Source organism: Diplotaxodon limnothrissa, linkage group LG4 (genome assembly GCF_057381915.1).
Source record: "Diplotaxodon limnothrissa isolate DT_005_m linkage group LG4, D_limnothrissa_male_GT1.1, whole genome shotgun sequence".
Lineage (NCBI taxonomy): Eukaryota > Metazoa > Chordata > Actinopteri > Cichliformes > Cichlidae > Diplotaxodon > Diplotaxodon limnothrissa.
In genome coordinates, this window is record NC_140599.1 from 21,960,923 (window position 1) to 21,981,915 (window position 20,993).

Sequence of the window (20,993 nt, forward strand, 5' to 3'; positions counted from 1 at the left end):
AGATCAAGCAAACATGAGTCCATTCAGCATTTCACAGCATGCAATCCTTTTTCACTGTAGATTTTAAATGCGTTACTATTCTAACATTAAAATGTCCTACTCTTAGGATAACACTGCTGGTCTTTGCAATGACAATCGAATGAAATGCAATCTTAGAAAGAAAAGCAAATGAAAAAGCATCATTAAAAATGTAAAATGGGGGGGGGGGGGTTGCCCTCCTCTGGGAATTTTCATGAGCATGAGTAGCGGTGTGATTCAGGCCCTGCCATGTTTCCGCGCGTTTTTGTTGTTATATAAAAACATAATCAGGTATCGCGCATCAATGGTAAACAGCGCTGGCTGGAAGTCACGTGTAGCCCTCTCCCGACAGATCGACGTCACGTTAAGCGCCGATTGGCTGAACCTTTCGGCTACAGCGTGACCTGTGCTCTGATTGGTCCGTGATTCCTGTCAGTCATTTTTTTTCTATCGCCCTCTCATAATGCAGCATGGGCGAAAATACTAGATTGAAGAGCTTCATCTGAGGAAGCAGAGGCTTCTAGTTTAAATTATTTTGTCCCGTTGAGTGAAAGGTAAGTGAACGGAAAGGCGTATTCGTGTAATATCTGTTCGCTGCTTGTTTACGTGGTGCTGTCGTTGGGCTAAGAGGCGAGATGTGGCGGTTAGGGAGGTTTGTTAGCTACCTGGGTGCTGGGATGCTAACCACATTGCAGCACTGAGGGAGGCTGGCTTTCGCCACGTTAAGCTAGCTTGGCTGCTAACCGCGTTGCTCCACTGTTAAACGATTGAATAGCAGAACACGAATCAGTCGACAGCAGGGACAGATAAACGATTAAATATCGAGCAGTTGCGATATTTAGCGACGCTTCCTGTATAAATTTTAAACGGTTCAGGGCGAGATTAGCTGCGGCTGTAGATAAGCAAACTAGCATTCAAGCTTTGGTGATTGGCCCATAGTGGTGGGACCAGTAGGTGAGCAGCTACACCGGCTACTTCATGGAGCTCTTAACGACCTTTAGAAAAAACAAGACCTCAAACTAGCTTAAATTATGCGTCCAGGTAGATTTATAAGCAGGTCAAAACAATAAGCTGTGGGATTTAAGAAGTGAAATCTCTACACTTTGAGTGTGCTTGTGGGAGTGTGTTGAAGCGAGTGAGTAGCTTTTTGTAGATCTATATATTAAACCTGGAGTAGTCCAGTTTTGGGGTTTTTTTTGGTGTCATTAGACAAACCTTTGCAGCAAGTTCTTTAAGAGTGATCTGAACCCTCAGTTTTAAAAACATATAGGATGGCCCAATGCTCCTCTAGTGGTGGTGGGTGACTTAGATATGGGAGAAGGTGAGGGCTGAATGCATGTTTTCATATTCTGGTGTTTTGTTTTAATAGTTTATGGATTTTTTTTCCTCTGTCGTTTGAGTAGTAGTTGAGAATGAATTATTTCAGGGATAAATTATGCTGAGTAAGTAATGTTAATTATCCAAAGCTTCTGTGGCTCAACAAGACAATAAATAAATAAAACATGTAAAGCTACCCGCTGTGGTGACCCCTTGTAAATAAATGCCCTTTTTTAATGATATATTGCCTCATATATATATATATATATATATATATATATATATATATATATATATGCCTCCTATATATTCAAAAAGAATCATTTTTTTAAAATGTTCTCATAGTTTGTTTTGTGTCATAATTCAACATTTTTGGTAGCCCTTGAAGTCACCTGCATCCAGCAGTAGTTTAGGCAGGATATGTGCACGATCTATGTATGCATAGTTTACGAAATGCAAATAAAGAGTCAGTATTGGGTAATGCAAGTATTCACTGGAGGGTACTTGAAAGTAATCCCACTGTCTCTACATTTTTTTTATTTTTTTTATTCTTTGTTTAAATATTAGTAGCTAACATAATTTGCTATTGACTGTCCATAAAAGCACTTAATAAACTAATTCAGCTGCAATCTATCCTACAAAAGTAAAAGCTAGTTTTGGTTGCTCACTTATTCGGAAAGGATCGCGCCGCATGTTTACACAGGATGCCCTTCGTGATGCAATCCCAGAAGGAACTCTCAGGATCAAACTGAGGTTCTCCGAACTTTCACTGTGCAATATGGAGTCAATCTATCCTTTACGAGTCAGTTTTCTAAACATCTAAATTTAAGTTCAATATCAGTTGTGTTCCTACAAATTGAATGAAATATTTTCATATCAGTGTGAGGATTACCTTTTAAAATCGGAAACAACCAGGTTATAAGTTTTTAAACCCCTGTAAATAGGCTTTAAGTCGTATTGTTTAGTTTGACATTGCACTACATATTGATTACATAGGCAAAATGGCTTAACAAGACCTTACGCATAATGACTGTCTGCCTGTGTACATCCCTTCCTTCATTGAATGGAATAGCCCTTTATTGTCATGGTACATGTACAACGAAAAAGGCAAAGGGCATTGATGGAAAGTGGAACAGAAAACAAAGCCATGCTAACATAAATTACCACATAAAGTGAAAACTTATTAAAGTTGGCTTTAAGATATCTGAAGTACTCTTAACATTAAAAAGCTTTACCAGTGTAATTTTATGCTTGATGTAAGCTTGAGTTGACAAGACGAGGAATTGTATTTGTTTTATTTTTGGATTTAATCGATTTTCTTTTTTTTCTTTTTTTTTTCTCAAATTAAGCATCGGTGTAAGTAATTATTCCCAGATTATCACTGTTTGTGAAAACCTTCACTCACCTTAAAATGACCCGTGTCTTAAATAGCATCATTTGTTAGTTATGCAACCAGCATATCCCAAACAGCAGTCAGAAAGTTTCTGTGTTATCAGTAATGTGACACAATCGGATTAAACATCCGTGTTTTGGTCAGCGCATCAGCAGAGCTGCCTGTTTGGACGGTTGCATCACTGCAGTTAGCTCCCTCTCCCTGTGGGCTCTGTGCTTCTTAGTTGTATCAGTATCAGCAGCACGTGAAGGTCAGCATGCCCTTGTGCATACAATGCATGTTCGGCCCTCCTTCCCTCTTCATGACGTCACTGCCTACTCTGATGAGTAAGTCGTAGTGCTGTATTGTCTCTATGATGTAGCCTTCGCTTCTGTTTGTTTGTTTTTTTTTCCTTAGATGTTTTGTTGTCTTTATCTGGGGGGGACGGTATCATTTGTATGGGTAAACTGAGAGAAGATTGAATGTTTTACACACTCACCATCAAAATATGGCGTTGCTATGCTGTGTAATAATAGCTTACTCGTAAGTTTAAAAAGTAAGTCACAGGTTCAGCGATTGATAGTTGAATGTGTTACTCGAGGGATTGCAGGTCACCTACTCTCCGACCCTCTAATGCTCCCGTAGTTTGGAGTTGCTCTCTGTTAACTGCAATGATCAGCTGTGTAAACAATGTGTCACTCTTTCCTTTGGACTTTGATCTCCTCATTTCTTCCCGCTGCAGTCAGCCGGCCAGTCAACTTGATCGACTAACACCCTTCATCAGCTGTTTAGTTTAGCAGCCTGAATCAGAGCTCCTTTACAGCTGCCTGGTGTAAAGCAGCAGTTCTCAACACTAAAATGGTCTTTGTGTACATTAAGCTGCTTTTTATGTGTAGAAACAGTACATGGAAAACACTTTTAGGTTTACTGTTATTACTTGTTACTGTAGATCTCTAACTGTTGTGACAAAGTTTAAGGAGCTACAGCTTTGCTGATTATGCACTCACTGGAGTCGAGAGGATGACAAAAAATTTGATTAGGTCAAAATGTGACTTGTATAAATGTAATTTGGCAGTTAACTACAGCTGCTCACACCTTATGTGTAAGCATAAATGCTCTCCCTCTCCTATCCCATACACTCCCCCACCCTATGTTACATCTGATGCCTTGCATAACTGCAGGGACAGCTGCCAAGACCCAGCTGGAAGCACTCAGTCCTTATCTCTCTTGTAAGGTGATGTCAGAAAATGTGCCTAGAGAGGTGCCCACTGGAGGGCAAACAAACGGGCTTAATTTATTAGCTATGAGAGCAATTTAACTTGTATTTGCAGGTTTAATTTTGCTCATGTTTAACTCTGAAACAAAGTAATTTTGTGTGAGCATTTTTTGCAGATATAAAAAAAAAAGGATGGCATGTCATTGATATCATTGAAATGGTACATTTTTATTTTTATTTTTTTGTGCAGTCTTGAGAAGTGATGCTGACACTCAATCTGTTTGTCCCCACAGTGATGTTCCAACAATGCCGATAGTGGATAAACTCAAGGAGGCTTTAAAACCTGGCCGAAAGGACACAGGCGATGAGGGTGACCTCAACAAGCTATTGGCCTCTTCTGCCAAGAAGGTCCTTTTGCAGAAAATAGAGTTTGAGCCTGCCACCAAGGGGTTCTCCTATCAGCTCGACAGCCTAAAGAACAAGTATGTGATCCTCAATCCTAGGACTGAGGGTGCTACAGCACAGAAAGCTGCAGAGCCTGCTCAAATTAAGAGGCAAGGTAAGCTCTCAAAATGAACTGAAAATTGAGCAGAATTTGATGGCCTGACATTTTCCATGTTTGACCTTTTGTTCTTTGATGCTTACCCTGAAAGCTCAGTTCTGGCGTTCTGTCCTCGGCTAATGTCACAAAATTGCCTGTACCCCTTCTTTAGTCTTAGAGAATGTGGTCGGGGGCCAGAGCGATGGGATCCCTGCTCCGCAGAAGATGCTCTTTCCGGGGAACAAGATCACCCTTAAGTGGGAGCGTGTGTACAGGGTGGGAGCCGGCCTCCATAACCTTGGAAACACCTGCTTCCTCAATTCCACAGTGCAGTGTCTCACCTACACGCCGCCACTTGCCAACTACTTACTCTCAAAGGAGCACAGCCGTGTCTGTGAGTAGATTTACTATCCTATTTACTTATTTTTTTTTATTTTAAACACTAACAGTTTCTCACACAGTTTGGGGAATTACTTTTACCTGGCCTATATCCCTGTGTGTGCCTGAAGAAGGAAAAACAAGAAGTGTAGCTTCATTTGGTTCAGCTAGTTTATTTTGAGCTCCCAATCATCCAGGGATTTCCTTACCTGGATGATTGTGCATGCATCAAGACATTTATTATTTGGAGCGTTTTTTTTGTTTTGTTTTTTTTTACTCGTTTTGATCATCTCATTCAAACAGACTCTATATAAAAGATTAACATATTGTAATATCAGCAGCTGGTTTGTGGAATGCCTTTTAACCCCTTAAATTTGAGTTAAAGGTATTGTTTTTGTATTTAATGCTAACACCTGCTTATACTTTTATGTTATTTGTAACTCCTCTTCCTCTTTGTTGTTCAGGTCACCAGTCAGGCTTCTGTATGATCTGTGTAATGCAGAACCATATCATCCAAGCCTTCGCCAACACAGGCAACGCCATTAAGCCCGTCTCCTTCATTAGAGACTTAAAAAGTAAGATCGCCCTCCTTTAACAGTGCCTGAGCAGTTTATGCCTTCTAGGTTTATCTCAGACGTCACATTTATTGGTTGGCTACTCTCAAGGGTAATGTGTTGCAACAGTGTCCCGTATGACAACAATGGGCAGTAACTGCAGTATAGAAGTGGAGCAGTGAGACTGCAGTTAGTGAATGAATCCCACGTAGACAGTAGCGATGAGGTGTGAGTAGTGCCCTGACACGGCGAGTTACTGTGCTGTAGTTTCATTGCACCCTAGTCCCCTCCCTACCTGGCTGCTTCCTCCTTATGTGATGCTGCAATCATGTCTCCACCTCCTGTGCCTCATTTTCTCTGCCTCCCTCCTTTCCCAATGCCCTTTCTGTCTCCTTGTGACTGCGGGCTTTAGCACAAAAATGTACAGGCCACCTGCTTTCTCCCCCCCATCAGAGCTCAGGATGCGCTGTATGTGTGTTCAGGTTTTTTATACATTGATTTAGCTAGTGGCCTCCTCTGTAGCTTAAAATGTGCCGCTAATGCTGGAACAGTTTAAATGCACACATTGAAATATCAACCTCGGTATTTCTAGTCCAACTCTAAAGGCCATTAATACAGTGCCATATCACTGCACAAAAACAAAAGAGCTTACTGCTGCCGATTCCTGAACTGCCACCAGATCTCACAGCTGAGGTTTCACAAACAAAATAAAAACACGACACACCAGTATTAATGCCCACAGCTTTAATGTCTTCAAGATGTTGCCTCTCTCCTCTCCTGGAAGTGCCTGGAATAGATCATTAGTGCTTGATGTATTATATTCCTTTTTCCCCACTCTCGGGTGACTCATTGTTGTGAATGTGCAGGGGTGCTATGCTGGGAATATGTTGATGACCACATTCTAATAGCTCATCCAGTTTTCCATTAGGAAATAACAGTAGGGTACATTATCTCTACTATGAGACTCTTACTGCAGATTAGACGCCGCTCTGTAACCATAACATGTTTATTGGGTCATTATGCCATGGTCTGGGTGAAAGCTCTAGTTTGATTGGCTGCAGGGTGTACTGTATTTCCTGATAAAGGACCTTTATGTAGTTACAGTGAAACAGCCAGCCCACTGTTTGAAATGAATGTGCTGACCTAACCTGTTTCTATAATAGTTACAAAAAAGTGTGACTGTTAACCTGGGGAAAATGACAACTTGGATGGCTGGAGTGTAGCTAAAGAGACTGGACACAAAGGACAGGAGGTGCTAGTTTCTAAAGGAAGAAACAAAGGACTGCTAGAGTTTTGTACTGTCCAGTTTGCCAGTGTAGGAAGAGTATAGTGCCAGCCTATAAAAGGAGTGGTATTTATCATATTACCTCGACATGCATGTATTTCCTTTGAGTGCCGAGAGAGAGCCGATGAATCGGCTCACTGATTGTTGTACATCACTACTATCTGTATTAGCCATTCACTTTATAAGTGTGCACATGTGCCGTGTCATATTTTAATAGTTAAATGACTATAATCAGTTATTCTTGTTATGAAGACTATAGAGAGAACCTAATTTTACGTTGTGGGCCAGTTCAGTTAAATCTCAGTGGGTCAGACAAATCGGTTAATCACCTAATGACCATTTAAAAAAACCTGATGTGTTCTCCTTAAGTCTTCATGTTTCTGCATTGTAAAGAAATGCTGCTGTAGTAAATGAAAGTAAAAAGCATTGCTGTTAGACTTTGTCTATAAGAAATAAAGTTGTAAACATTAAAAGCACTTGTAACTCCTTCCTGATCTTTGACGTGTAATTAAAACAACAACAAAAATAAAAAAAATAATAGAAAAAAATCTTTGAATTAACAGCAAAATTCAGTTTTTACATTTTGTTTGTGTATAAATAAAAACATTTCTGTAGAAAATTATGGAAAACAATAACTTTTCTGTTATTTAATAATGAAAATATTACTTCAATTTGTGACCTTTAATGGTTTACTTTGGTGTCTATCAGGCCATAAGTGATAAGCTGTCATGCTATAAATAAGAAATGAATTTTTTGTTAGGTTTTTTTATTTTTAATGAACCTCTACAGTTTCTTGCTTTGCTTTCACTTATTGTCAGAAATCACGATATGTAACAAATGTCTGTGACCTCAGTCAGATAATCTGGGTAGTCAGTGGTTGATCTATTTCTTTAATGAGCCTGTGGGTCATTGCAGTTCATCAACATTTTATCAAATACAAGGAACATTATTGACAAGTTGGAAAGTGAGAGACGCCTTTCTCTGAGCCTCCCTGTCTCAGTAAGTGCGAGGCTAGAGGAAAAATGTAACTCTGGTAAAGCATGAAATCTGACAGGCTCTTTGTCGTCCACAGAAATTGCAAGACATTTTCGCTTTGGTAGTCAAGAGGACGCCCATGAATTTTTGCGGTACACCATCGATGCCATGCAGAAAGCCTGTCTCAATGGCTATCCGAAGTAAGCATTTATGCTTCTTATGATATTTGTTTAGTCATTAGTCATTACATGAATAACTTTTGTCTTTGTGTTTTTAGGCTTGACAGGCAGACCCAGGCCACGACACTGGTTCACCAGATCTTTGGAGGTTACCTCAGGTCAAGAGGTATTGACTGATGAATAAACACGCAGCTCAGATTAAGTCTTAATGGTTTGATGCAGGTTAATACTCAATATACTAAATTAGGCTAATATAATCTTTTTAGTCATGCATGGAAAACAGAGAGGTGTCATATGTGTGTATCTTGGCTTAAGATGCAGGTATCCTGTGTAATTATTTTATTTATTTTTTTAGAAAAAGACACTACATTGTCAAAATTTATTTAACTATTCAATCTCTGTGTTTTACTTAAGAACCCACTGCTCAAATATTCTAATTTAAATTGAATTTAAATCTTATTAAAAGAGACATTCATTATGATTAACTTTCATATTGAAAGTGAGAGGTTAAGGAACAGTTCGTGTAATTTCTTTTATGTGGGTTCAAGAGTTTCGCTTGTTCTATAATGGAAAAATAGAAACGAGTTAAAATGTAAAAGGAATTTCCCCTTAAAGTTTGCTCTAATAGTCAGATGAGGTTGTTTGAGGTGCCTGACAGTTTCATGTTTACAGGAAATTGAACTGAGGTTGCTGCAGCTTCAACAGATTTTACTTACAAGTACTGTCAGAAGAGTGAGACTTGTTTTTTTTGCCTTTCAGTAAAATGCTCTATTTGTAAAAGTGTCTCAGATACGTACGATCCTTACCTGGATATCGCCGTTGAGATTCGGGTATGTTGCACGATATCTCCTTATTGTATAACGTTTATTTTCATGGAAATGTTCATGTTTCTGTCTTTGGAAAGTTTGGTAACGTAATTTCTGTTGTGTTGTTTTAGCAAGCAGCAAACATAGTGCGAGCCTTGGAACTGTTTGTTAAACCAGATGTTTTAAGTGGAGAGAATGCCTACATGTGTGCCAAGTAAGTTCCCCTCTCATGTAGTCAGAAATGATTCAAAATACTTTCACCAGACACTTCATTAGGTACACCTTGTTAGTACTGGGTTGGACCCCATTTTGGCTTCAGAGCTGCTTTGATTCTTTGTGGCACGTATTCAGCAAGGTGCCTCTTGGGCCATATTGACATGATGGCATCACACAGCTGCAGATTTGTTGGTAGCACATCCGTGATGCAGATCAGTATAACTGCAGTAGCTCAGTAGTTTCCGAAATAGACTGGTTGTTGATGGCAGACGGGCCAAACCACGTTCAAAGTAATTTAAATCACCTTTCTTCTCCATTCTGATGCACAGTTTCAACTTCAGCAGGTCGTTGTGACCATGTGTACGTACCTAAATGCATTTAGTCGTTACCATGTGAATGGCTGACTAGATGTTTACATTAAGCAGTTGAACAAGTGTATCTAACAAAGTCAGTGGTGAGTGTAAATCTTAAAATTTTTGGGGAAAAGGTCTTAAAATTAAAAAAAGATTAAAGAGTGTCGTCATAATTTTTATTTTTCGTCCTCTTCAGGTGCAAAAAGAAAGTGCCGGCCACCAAGCGCTTCACAGTGCATCGAACATCCAACGTACTCACCCTTTCACTGAAGAGGTTTGCAAACTTCAGCGGTGGAAAAATAACAAAGGTTAAAGAATTTTCACGACACGGACTGATTTTTAGCAAAACTGCCTCATTCCTCTATATATCTCACACCTTTCTGTCATTTTCTTCTTCTTTTTCAGGATGTTGGTTACCCAGAATTTCTAAACATCCGCCCTTACATGTCTCAGAGCTCAGGCGATCCTGTCATGTACGGCCTCTATGCTGTTCTGGTGCATTCAGGCTACAGTTGTCATGCTGGACACTACTACTGCTATGTGAAGGTAAGACGGTATAGATAAACAATCTTTTTAGTGTGCGTGTGACAGGAACGTGAAGGAAAATTGGCTTTAAAAATCCTTCCACTCCGTCTTGTGGATTCCGATCGGGAAAGGTGACAAATTAGGTGTCAGCGATCTGAATTTAAAGTTCCTTTTCTACACTGTTTGTGAAAGCTTGTTGTGAAACTTTCCCATTAATACGTCAGTTTTGTGGAGTCAGAAGTGACTATATGTGGACAAGAGAGTGGATTGTTAATAGCTTACCATAGCAGACCTGGATAACAAGCTGTATCCATCGAATATACCAGTACAACACATTTACACAGATAGCTGCCAGTTTTTGCCAAATATCGATCTTCACCAAAAGTCAGGGTCACATTGGTTTCTCTCAGTTCCTTTTTAAAAGCTAAAAGTTAACAAATCCCTTTCACAGCTAAACTAGTGATTAAGATTTGAGAGCTTTAGTTGTCTTTACAGGGAAAATGGCTTTATTTTATGTTTCTTCCCTCTTTTATCCTCACAGGCAAGCAATGGACAATGGTACCAAATGAATGATTCAATGGTGCACTCAAGTAACATCAAAGTGGTCTTGAACCAGCAGGCTTATGTGCTTTTCTACTTGAGGTGAGACGGTAGCGAGTGATGCAAGAGATCAAAAAAGATGTCTGTACCTCCTGGATGTGCAGTCCAACAAACTAGAGTCTGTGTTTGTGTGTTAAAGGATACCTGAAACCAAGAAAAATGCAGATGGGCAGACCACCAAGCAGGGGATGTTGTATTCCGGGAAGAATACGGCACCATCGGAACAGATAAAGAGGTCCAACTTGAACGGGCCTCTCTCTTCCCCACAGGTGAAAAAGGTATAAGAAATATTTGGCTTTTTGTAAAATAGTAAATGTATGTGTTAAACTTTCTAGCTTTTAACATTCTGGATAAAAAATGTAAGAAAAGTCCTCGTTTTCTTGATAGAAACTTGAGCCAGCCCAGCTGCGCAAGATCCAGTCGATGGACGGTGGTTTGGGTTTGCCCATTTCCAGGAACGGTGTGAGCACTCAGCCACAGCCCCGACTGTCCAACTGGACATCCTCTTCCAACGGTCTGCCAAAGCTGCCGGGTGGACCCGCAGTTATAGAGGAACCTTTCAAGAAGGTGAAGAAGCCCTCTTCGCAGAGCCAGCTGCCATCCCGCAGCAGCACTCCGACCCCTTCCAACAACGGGGTCAGCAGAACGGAGGGAGATAAAAAACAAGGTGGAGAAGGCAGAGGCATGGCAGCGTCTACCTCATTTAAGTCTTTGTCTGACTCCTCCTCTGCTGACACCACTGAGTCAAAGGTACAGTATAAAGTCAACAAGCATGAATACAAATGTTACATTAAGGGTGAAATCTTGACAGGGATTTTTAATTTTGATCATCAGGTAATAAAAAATACTCAAAATATTTGAGTGCTGTGAAAAGCAGTGGCATTTCTTTAGGGAAACATGCTTTCCTACAGAGATTCAGTCTACAGTAGCATGAAAACAAGGATTCTCTCACATTTCAGAAGCCATGTTTGATGTAAAAGATCAGATCTGCAGCTTCACAAAAGCATAACCGCCACCTGTGGTTTTCTCTCTCTGGACCAGGACTCCATTGGTCCCAAAAGTGCACCAGTAGGAGAGACTCCCTCCACTCCTCGGAAAGGCTCCAGCGGCCTGGCGTCTCCAGCAAGGAGCGTGGAGCGCTCTCAGAGCACAGAGGAGCAGAAGACGGCAAAAATTAAACCCCCGGCTCTCGGCAACATCACATCTGAAGCCACCAGCACCATGTCACCTCCACCTGCCAAGAAGCTTGCCCTGTCGGCCAAGAAGGTGAACGTCATCCCCATCCACAGCAGTTGCCTCACTTCCTGTCTTACTACAAACTCATAATAATTCTGCTTCCTGTCGTGTAACGCCACACCTGCTGTCACAAATTGCACCGTTGATTTCAATTAGTCTTTTTTATTCAGGCAAGTTAAAGAGTGGTGTTGTGTTACGTTTTATGCCTTTTATGTAATGTCTTATTTCTCCAGTGTACCGTCTAATCAACCACATGTTAGCACTTGTTTAAAGTTTGTCTTCTTTTCCTTTAGTTTGTTCTTTTTTCCTAATCATTTCTAATTCTTCTCTGCCATACCCTTTCTACTTTGTTTTCCTCTCTCCACCCCCCCCCCCAATCATCCTTTTAATCACCCTGTTTTTTTTCCTTTATTTACTCTCTTCCTTATTTTTGTCACACTCATGGCTATTTTCTTTAGACCACCAAGTTTTTATTTATGTCGATAACTGCAGGCTCGCAGCCGGAGTCCGAACAGCATTGATGTTCTGCCCCGTTTGCCGTCCAGTGACCCCATGCATCAAAATCAACTTAACTCCCTCACCCTTGCCTCACCCACTCCCACTCACAGGTATGTATATGGAAACCTGTTTCGTATTGCGAATACTCACACTAGGCATGGTTGAGTTGTACAGTCCTCTGCCACTTAGGGGGTCAGTATACTCTTAATGTGAGTGTATCCATTCAAATTTTGACACCCAAAAACAAAGACGATCCTTATTTCTTTTCCAGAGCTGATCCATTCCATTCATGTAAAGTCCAGTCATCACCTTTAGCCCATTCAACTGGATCCTTCAAACTGCAGAGTCCTCAGAAACAGTCCCTTTTCTCCACACTGCAAAAGCCAAGCGTGAGCCTTCCTCCTAAAACAAACGGTCTTCACTGTCCAGGCCCAAAGAGTCCCAAGTCTTCCAACAAGCTCAACTCAGTGGTTCAAGAACCAGACCTTGACAACCCTCCCGCTCAAAATGTCAAACACAAAAAGAAGAAGAGGAAGCGGCGGCATTCTGAGGTGGAGAGCGTCCCAGAGCCAGTCACATCCCCAGCTCCACAGACACAGTGCACTGCAGCAGAGTCCGATGGCGAGAAGAGGTGCAAGAGGAAAAAGAAGAAGCGAAAGCGGCTGGACGAAGACGGAGAGAAGGCGAAGGAGCGGGCGTGTGTCTCGTCTCATTTGGACACGTCAAGCCAGGAGGAGGACTGGTGTCAGAGTGGCATGTGGAGCCTGACCCCTCAGTCCAGTGCAGAAGAGTCTAAGAAAAAGCCTCAGTTATCCGCTACAACTCCATCGCAGTGTGAGTCAAACCGGAAAAAGCAGGAAACGGATTGTGTGTTGAAGAAGAAGAAAAAGAAGAAAAAGAAAGACAATGTGGGTCAGTCAGGAGACGCTCTGCAGGATACAGTGTCTGCACGCTCTACAACAGAAAGGTTGGTTCGAGTCTGGTTATGTTTGTTCTTCACCTGAAGTTGAGTTCGTGTGTAAAGCTCTCAGAAAGTCTACATTACTGGCTTGACTCTAGGAATCAAGAACTTTTCTTTTTTGTGATCAACATTTTATTGATTTAAAACGGGGTTGGGGGGGGGGTACAGACATATACAGCACAACTGTAAACTGCAGTAGCAAAGCAAACATTAGCAAACAAGGCATAGGGACAGCAAAGAAAAGACACAAAAACACAAAGTTAAAACCAATTATTGCCTCTTCCAGGAGATAACTCTGGATGAGAAGATTTTCCAAGCGTCAACAGTCGTGGGTCGAGCTTTATTTAATTTTGCTGTGGTATGTTCAAAACCAATAACACGGATAAGACATCGTCTCCAGAATGATTCCATACAAATGTCAGGACAGAACCATTGCTTTGTAATAGTCTTCTTTGCGGATGTAAATCCAGCGAACAACATTTTGCATTGCATTTGTTTTAAGGAGATTTCAGAGGTATCATTAAGGAGACAAAGACCAGGATTGGGAACATAAAAAACTTCCAGTACCTCAGATAACACAGAGTTCACAAAGACCCAAAAATCGGATACCACAGGACAGTCCCAAAACATGTGCAAAAACGTGCCAGGTGATGAATCATTGCAGATGTGACAGTAATACGTAGCCTGTAGTTTCATCTGGAACCTCCTATAGGGCGTAATGTATGTTCTGTGTATGGTTTTGAAATGAATTAATTGATGCGCCAGGTTCTTAGAAGTCAAACTCAGATTAGACCACACTGTATCCCAGTCTATATTAACCTGTAGTTCTCCCAGTTCCCTGACCCAAATAGATTCAATGGGCAGGGACTTCATACCATGTTCAGCTAATTTGTTGTAGATTTTGGAAACAGAGGGTCTGCCAGATTTAGGCAGGATCCAGTCCAACATGGGATGAGAGGGAAGAGGAGAGTCCCAGGGGACACCGTATGCTTTTAAAGCGGATCTGAGCTGCAGATATACAAAGTAAGAAGATGCAGGAAGAGAAAAACGTGTCCTTAAGTCCTGAAATGAGCAAAGGCCTTGGGCGTTGAATAGATCATCAAAAAGGTTTATCCCGAGTGAGAACCAAGAGGGTTGAACAAATGGTCGGCTGCCACATAGTAACTTTAAATTATGCCAGAGTGGTGAGCTTTTACAAAATTTAACTGGAGCACCCAGCCGCCGTTCTATCTTCCTCCATACCTGTATAGAGTTGGCAATAATAGGTCCAAATTCGTTGTTGTTGTAGAGCGTATTGGCGGGAACATTAGCAAACAGAAGATCTTGTAGTCTATGCGGTGCTGCCTTGGCGGATTCGATCATTTTCCACGCAGTAGTAGTCTCTGGGTTGACCCACGTACTAAGCGCCCTGATTTGGAATGACCAGTAATAAAACTCAAAGTTTGGTACTGCCAGGCCACCAAACAATTTGGGCCGCTGCAATGTTGACAAACGTATCCTAGGCCTTTTGCCATTCCAAATAAATTTAGACACCGCAGAGTGTATGTCTTTAAAATAAGTTAGAGGAGGAGAGAGTGGCAACATAAAAAAAAGGAAATTAAGCCGTGGCAGTATGTTCATCTTTACTGTGTTGATTCTACCCTGAAGCGAAGTTTTTAAATTGTCCCACCTTTGAAAGTCGGATTTGATCTTATTTAGCATAGTAGTAAAATTCTCCTTGATTATCTTTGGAATACTATTATGAATTGAAATGCCCAGATAAGTAAAAGTGCTTTTGATCTGAACACAACCGGGTAAGGAAACTTTCGTAGCTTTATCGTTCAAAGGCATCAAAGCAGATTTCGACCAGTTTATTTTGTAGCCAGATAGAGAGCTGAAATGGTCAAAGTTTTTAATCAATGGATGGATGGACGTCTCATAGTTGTCCAAAAACAGAATAATATCATCCGCATATAGAGATATGATATGATTATGACCACCAATTCTTATGGGAGAAATCGTGGACTGTCTAATGGCTTGTGCTAAGGGCTCTAGAGAGAGGCAGAACAGGAGAGGAGAGAGAGGGCAACCCTGCCTCGTTCCACGCTGCAGCGTGAAAGGGGGAGAGACCAGGTCCCCTGTTAAGACACTAGCAAGAGGTGAGTGATATAGTGTTTGAATTAGAGATGGACCGATCCGATATTACGTATCGGTATCGGTCCGATACTGACCTAAATTACTGGATCGGATATCGGAGAAAAATAAAAAATGTAATCCGATCCATTAAATATCACGAAAGCACCTCACAAAACTTGCAACACGCCGTAACTCACCTCAGAACGTTAGCACGTTGGAGCAGTATGCATCACGTGATAGAGCGGCTGTGGCATGCGGACCCGTCGGTGGTCTGGATAGCATGTGGAGCTTCGCTAGCAACCCAGCATTTCATCTCCGACAAAGTTATCCCGAGAGAAGTAAAGCAAGTGTGTAAGTCCATCTCTGAATGTTTGTAAAGCATTCCTGCCTTAAGCTTAACAAGCAACTGCGTCTTCTTGCTGCTACTTCAATGATGAAACTGCTTAACGATCAGCTGATCGGCTTTTCTGTCGCGAGTCCGTGTCTCTAGTTTGCTTTTGGCCCACTTTGCACCAGAAAGAGGAAACCAGCGGCTGAACAACAGCAGCACGTTTAAGCTTGATCAGCTATTGTTAGAATGTATTTAATATTACTTTCTACTCGAGGATCTTTTTCTACGTAGCTGACGCTGGTAACTGTGCAGGGGCGGATCTAGCAAAGTTTAGCCAGGGGGGCCGATAGGGCATTAACAGGGAAAAGGGGGCACAAAGACATACTTTTCTTTCTTATTCTCATTTAAAATGTCTAGCTTTTAATAAATAATTATCCGAATCTTACACCCAAAGTTTTAATTTGATGTAAAATGAATAGAAGTCAATTACTGTATATAGTAACTATTAAGTCTAATATATATACCCTAGTAAGCTATAGTACTTTTTCCTTTGGGAAGGTACCATCTGTGCAGTCTGCAATTTTGTTGAAGAAAGATGTTGAATCTATTTAATATTTCTTGAAAAATAATTGATTTCTGTGCATTTTTTTCACACTGCATCAAATTAAGGTTGATTACGTCGATTAAGCATCATGAGGTGGAGCGTGAGGGGTGGTTCCCTATTTTTTATTTATTTATTTTTGTTGTTGCTGGGAGTTGGAACCCTATTAGTTAGGTTGCTTAATATTTATGCTAAGTACTCTTTAAAATACCAGAATAGGGAGGATGGTGTAGGTTTAAGTTTATTAGATTGATCAGTATTGCTGAACTATGAAATATTTTTTTTTGCATACAGGTATAACAGAATAGCTTTAGTGTAGTTGTTGTTTTAAACTTGAGTATGAACTTATACAAAATGCAGCAAGATATTTAAAAAACAGTTTTGTTGATTAAAAAACATTATATCGGATTCATATCGGTATCGGCAGATATCCAAATTTATGATATCGGTATCGGTATCGGACATAAAAAAGTGGTATCGTGCCATCTCTAGTTTGAATCATAGCAACAAATTTCTGCTTAAACCCAAAGTGTTTTAATACCATCCACATATAGTCCCACTCTAGCCTATCAAAGGCTTTTTCTGCATCAAGTGAAAATACTGCACATGGATTTTGATAGCTGTTAGCGGCATCTATGATGTGCAACAGCCGTCTTATGTTATCAGATGCAAGCCGCCCTCGGATAAATCCTGTCTGGTCTGCATTGACCAAAACATGGATAACTCTTTCCAGGCGCAATGCGAGAGCTTTTGCAAATACTTTAAGATCAGTTGTGAGCAGAGATATCGGTCTGAAACTAGAGCACTCAAGAGGGTCCTTTCCCTTTTTTAAGAGAAGGGTAATAGGTGCTGTTTTCTGGTCTCTATGGAAAGACCCGTTCCGGATTGCAAAATTAAATGAGCCGAGCATGAGCGAGCCTATTGTATCCCAAAGTTCTAGAAATAGTTCTGGCGGAAGGCCATCCAGTCCAGGTGATTTACCTTTGTTAAGGTCTTTCAGCGCTCTATGCAGCTCATCTAGAGTTAATGGGGCCTCTAGCTCATCCTGATCTGCTTGTGGAATATGAGGTAGATCCAGATTCTCGAGAAAGCTATTACAGATAGTATCCTTAAAATTGATATCTGATTTATACAGATTTACAAAAAATGACGAGAAAGTGGTGTTAATGGACTGGGGATTTGTCGTAATTTTACCGTTTGCAGCTGTTATAGCTGGAATATGTGCCCTTGTTTCACATTCTTTAAGCATAAGTGCCAACAAATGACTAGGACGCTCTGATTCAAAATAGTACTTCTGTCTAGTTCTATGCAAGATGAACTCTGCTTTGGACAAGGTTATTGCATCATATTCTTCTTTTAGTGAAGCTAGGAGTGTAGACTGATCGTCTGACCGGCTTAGTTTTTGCAGATTCTGTAAAGATTCCACCTGATTTTCTAGATTGGACACCTGAGCACGTTTTGTTTTTGCCAACATGGAGGAGAATGAGATGGAAAAGCCACGAATGAAACATTTTGTAGTCTCCCATAAGACTTGTGGGTCGATATCCTCATTAGCGTTGATATCCAAAAAATCCTTCAGCTGGAGCTTAAGCAGGCTGAGAAAGGTAGAGTTTGTTAATAGGGACGTATTAAAGCGCCACCTGGGGGCCCTATTCTTTAAATTGGGCAGATCGACAGAGCATAACAAAGCTGAATGATCCGATATCAAGATTGGCTGAATAGAAATAGATGTATCACCTGAAACTAAGGAAGGACTAACAAAAACGTAGTCTATCCTAGAGAATGTCTTATGTCTATTAGAAAAGAATGTATAATCCCTAATGTCGAAATTCTGCATCCGCCAAAGGTCGATGAGATTAAGATCTTTTATAAGTGTATTCAACAGAGAAGATGAGAGATTAGCTACTGCATCTGGATGAGATTTATCTAAAACGGGGTTGACGACAGCATTGAAGTCTCCACCCAACACTATGGAATAATCATTGTATTCTAATAGTGTATTGGCAATATAAGTAAAAAAGTCCCTGTCTGGCTCATTTGGACAGTATACAGATACGAATACCAGTTTATGGTTTAAGATACTGCCAGTTACAAGTGCCAGCCGGCCGTTTTCATCACTCGTGCTATACCTGGTAGTAAGGTCGAATTTTCTCTTCAGCAAGATACAGACACCCTTGGTTTTATTTGGGGCAGAGGACGAAGCTAGTAGTTTGTAGTGTTTGTTTTGAAAACGTGCCACATCACCTTGTTTCAGATGTGTTTCTTGGATTAAAGCAATGTCAGCGTTTTTACGGTATAGGTACTCAAGGACACAATCAAGAACTTTTCTAAATGTGTTATCATTATTCATAACTCTCATAAAGGACTTGAAATAAGATTCTTTTTCATTAAATATTTGATCTTCTCACCCTTAAGGGTTAAGAGTGAGACAAAGTAGTTGCTTCTGCTATATGCCTTTCATTACCTCGATCTCTCATCTGCTTTTTCCCCAGAAGCAGTTCTGAGATGAAGCCCACAGGGAGCCAGAAAGATACAGGAGATTTATTAAAAGTAAAAAAGAAATTAAAAGTGAAGAAGAGGCTAAAAGAAGAGATGCAGCAGTGGGAGGAGAGCAAGCATTGTCCTGATGCTGAGACTGAAGCATCGGAGCCCCCGTACAAAAAGAAAACGATGGAGAAGGACAGAATAAACAAAGAAAGCACAGGTGTGTGAGCGAGAACTTAACATTACATCGATTACCTGTGGAGTGTCAATGTAAAATTTTGATTGGAGCCATTTGACAAAATCACTTTGCACCTCTGCAGCCTTTCAGCCTTTCTGTGGAGTGACCAGTCATTCTACTTTTGTGCAGAGTGTGACTCATTGCATTTTGAGAATGTCAGATTTAATCACAGTTCTGTGATTTTGTTTTGTTTTGTTTTTTCTCAATTCCCAGCCACAGTGGTAGTGTGGGACAGCCAAGTGAAGGACGGCTACAAGCGCAGCGTGGCACCAGCGGCTGATGGAAGTACATCGGATGGCTCGACCCGCGCCGCACCCGTAGCTTGGGATGGGAAAAAGACGAGTAGTGTGGTAGAAGAGCTGCTCAGGAACGCGTCGGATAAAGCCTACGGAGCCAATGGTGAGATGCAGAGTCATATTTGTGTTTTTAAATGCAATTTTAAAGAAAATGTGTTTTTAAAGACCCTAAAGGGTGTCAGTGTCTTGTCTTCACTAGTCCTCAGTTGGGATGGTGAGGTCTCTGCTGTCAGCAGAGATGCCATTGAAGATGCCCGCGATGCCAGGTGTGACACTGTGATCGACGAGTGGGATGAAGACTTCGACAGGGGAAAGGTGAGGGGTGAAATGCAACATGAAAAAAGTCATTGTCTGTCTGTTCAGTTCACAAGAATCTGTACTGCTGCATTAGAATTAGTTAGATTTCAGTGAAACTTGCACACAGTGATCACCTAATGGGTCTTTACTCAAAACGTGCATGAGGTCAAAGTTACATTTGTCATTTCACAGGCAAATTTAGTGCCACTAACCAGACACGTTGTTGCTCTTGGGACCTAAACAGTTACTTGTGACACTTTGCATGTATATTGTGCAATCAAGTACGATCCCTGGAAAGATTGTCTAAAAATGTGTTGTTGTAATCTCTGTTATTAAACAACACAGCGCCCCTATTTCTCTCTATGATGGCCAGTTTTTACCCTGCTTTCCTGTTTAGTATTTTGATTATTAACAACTGAAATACTTCTCCGAGACGATATGCAATTATTTAATTTTAATTTGTCCCCTTTTCCTCTTATTAACAGGTGAAGAAAGTAAAGCAGTATAAAAGAGAGAAGTGGAGAGGGGCCAGCAGCATGTTCCAGAAGATTCAGGACAGGCGGAACAAGTGGTCTGTAACACCCGGAGGGAAGAGAGTTTTTGGAGTCCGACGCTGAGAGTCCAGATTGCTGCTGAAGTCTTGCTGACTTGAAATTGAGACAGAAAATACTTTTCTTACCAAACTCATTTACCCAATCTCTCTCTCTCCCTCTCTCTCTCTCTCTATTTTCTTTTGTCTTTTGTTTGTTTAATCCCCCATATTCAAGAATAAGATATGTGCCAAAAGCAGTACACATTACTGCATCAGCAGTCTGCCAACACAACTTTTAAACTAATCAATGTGAAATATTGTTTTCAGCAGACAGCTGAATTTCACTATCTCCCCTTTAGATGCCGCCATGAGCAGCTTAAAGTTTTCTATGCATTCAGTATTTAATTGAAAATCCTTACATCACGAACATCACGTCAATATCGCGCTAGATTTGTGTCCTTTGAGCCCCGATTATTTCCCTGAAAATGTGCTACCATGAAATACAAAAAGCTTTACCGTAATTGTGAAAGGTAGGCTGTGACTCATTGGCCTCGCTGAAAACTGCGCTGAAAACGCAATCTGAGCAAAAAAAGTGACCTTTTTAACAAAAAATGAAATTATTCTATGTCAAATAACAAAGCTGGACTCATTCATTATTCTTGTTTTAGATTTCTTAAATATTTTTATGTTATTATTATTTTTTCTCATAAGTTGGGATTTTATTTTGTACTCTAGTGTCTGTACCACACTGCTTCTTTTTAAGGACCGAGTTTTGCCTGCATATTGTTGGTAAAATTGAGGTTTAAAATAGCCACTGTTTCCTCATTACGCATGCCTAAACTGGTTCAAAACCCATTTTAAATGAAGGGTCGTTTGTAGTTGCGCAGTTCTTGTTACACACGTGATTTTTCCCTTCCTTACCAAGTTCAGCTTTAATGTTAATACATTAATAATACAAAGGAATGCTCGGTGTCATCGATATGGAAGAAACGCATCGGATGCTGTTAGTTTTATTTTTTATTCATGAGTTATTGTTTTCTTACAGCTCGGTGCAATTGTTGTGTGCGTC

General features: G+C 40.7%; 1 protein-coding gene across 2 annotated transcripts; it reads left to right on the forward strand.

Annotated features, from left to right (window-relative positions):
• The first annotated feature begins 483 nt into the window (after window positions 1-483).
• Window positions 484-20,564, forward strand: usp36 (ubiquitin specific peptidase 36). Of its 2 annotated transcripts, none has more exons than XM_085351641.1 (20): window positions 484-572; window positions 4,217-4,482; window positions 4,637-4,858; window positions 5,307-5,417; window positions 7,754-7,856; window positions 7,934-8,001; window positions 8,595-8,665; window positions 8,773-8,855; window positions 9,407-9,518; window positions 9,616-9,756; window positions 10,277-10,377; window positions 10,475-10,613; window positions 10,723-11,085; window positions 11,377-11,601; window positions 12,064-12,179; window positions 12,341-13,036; window positions 18,570-18,781; window positions 19,013-19,198; window positions 19,295-19,410; window positions 19,878-20,564. In XM_085351641.1, exons 2-20 carry the CDS (start codon window positions 4,230-4,232, stop codon window positions 20,007-20,009), a joined length of 3,450 nt encoding a protein of 1,149 aa, XP_085207767.1. In that variant the 5' UTR covers window positions 484-572; window positions 4,217-4,229; the 3' UTR covers window positions 20,010-20,564. The 2 variants fall into 2 exon arrangements, with proteins under 2 accessions (XP_085207767.1, XP_085207768.1); XM_085351642.1 differs by having other exon boundaries at window positions 18,573-18,781.
• Window positions 20,565-20,993: the final 429 nt, after the last annotated feature.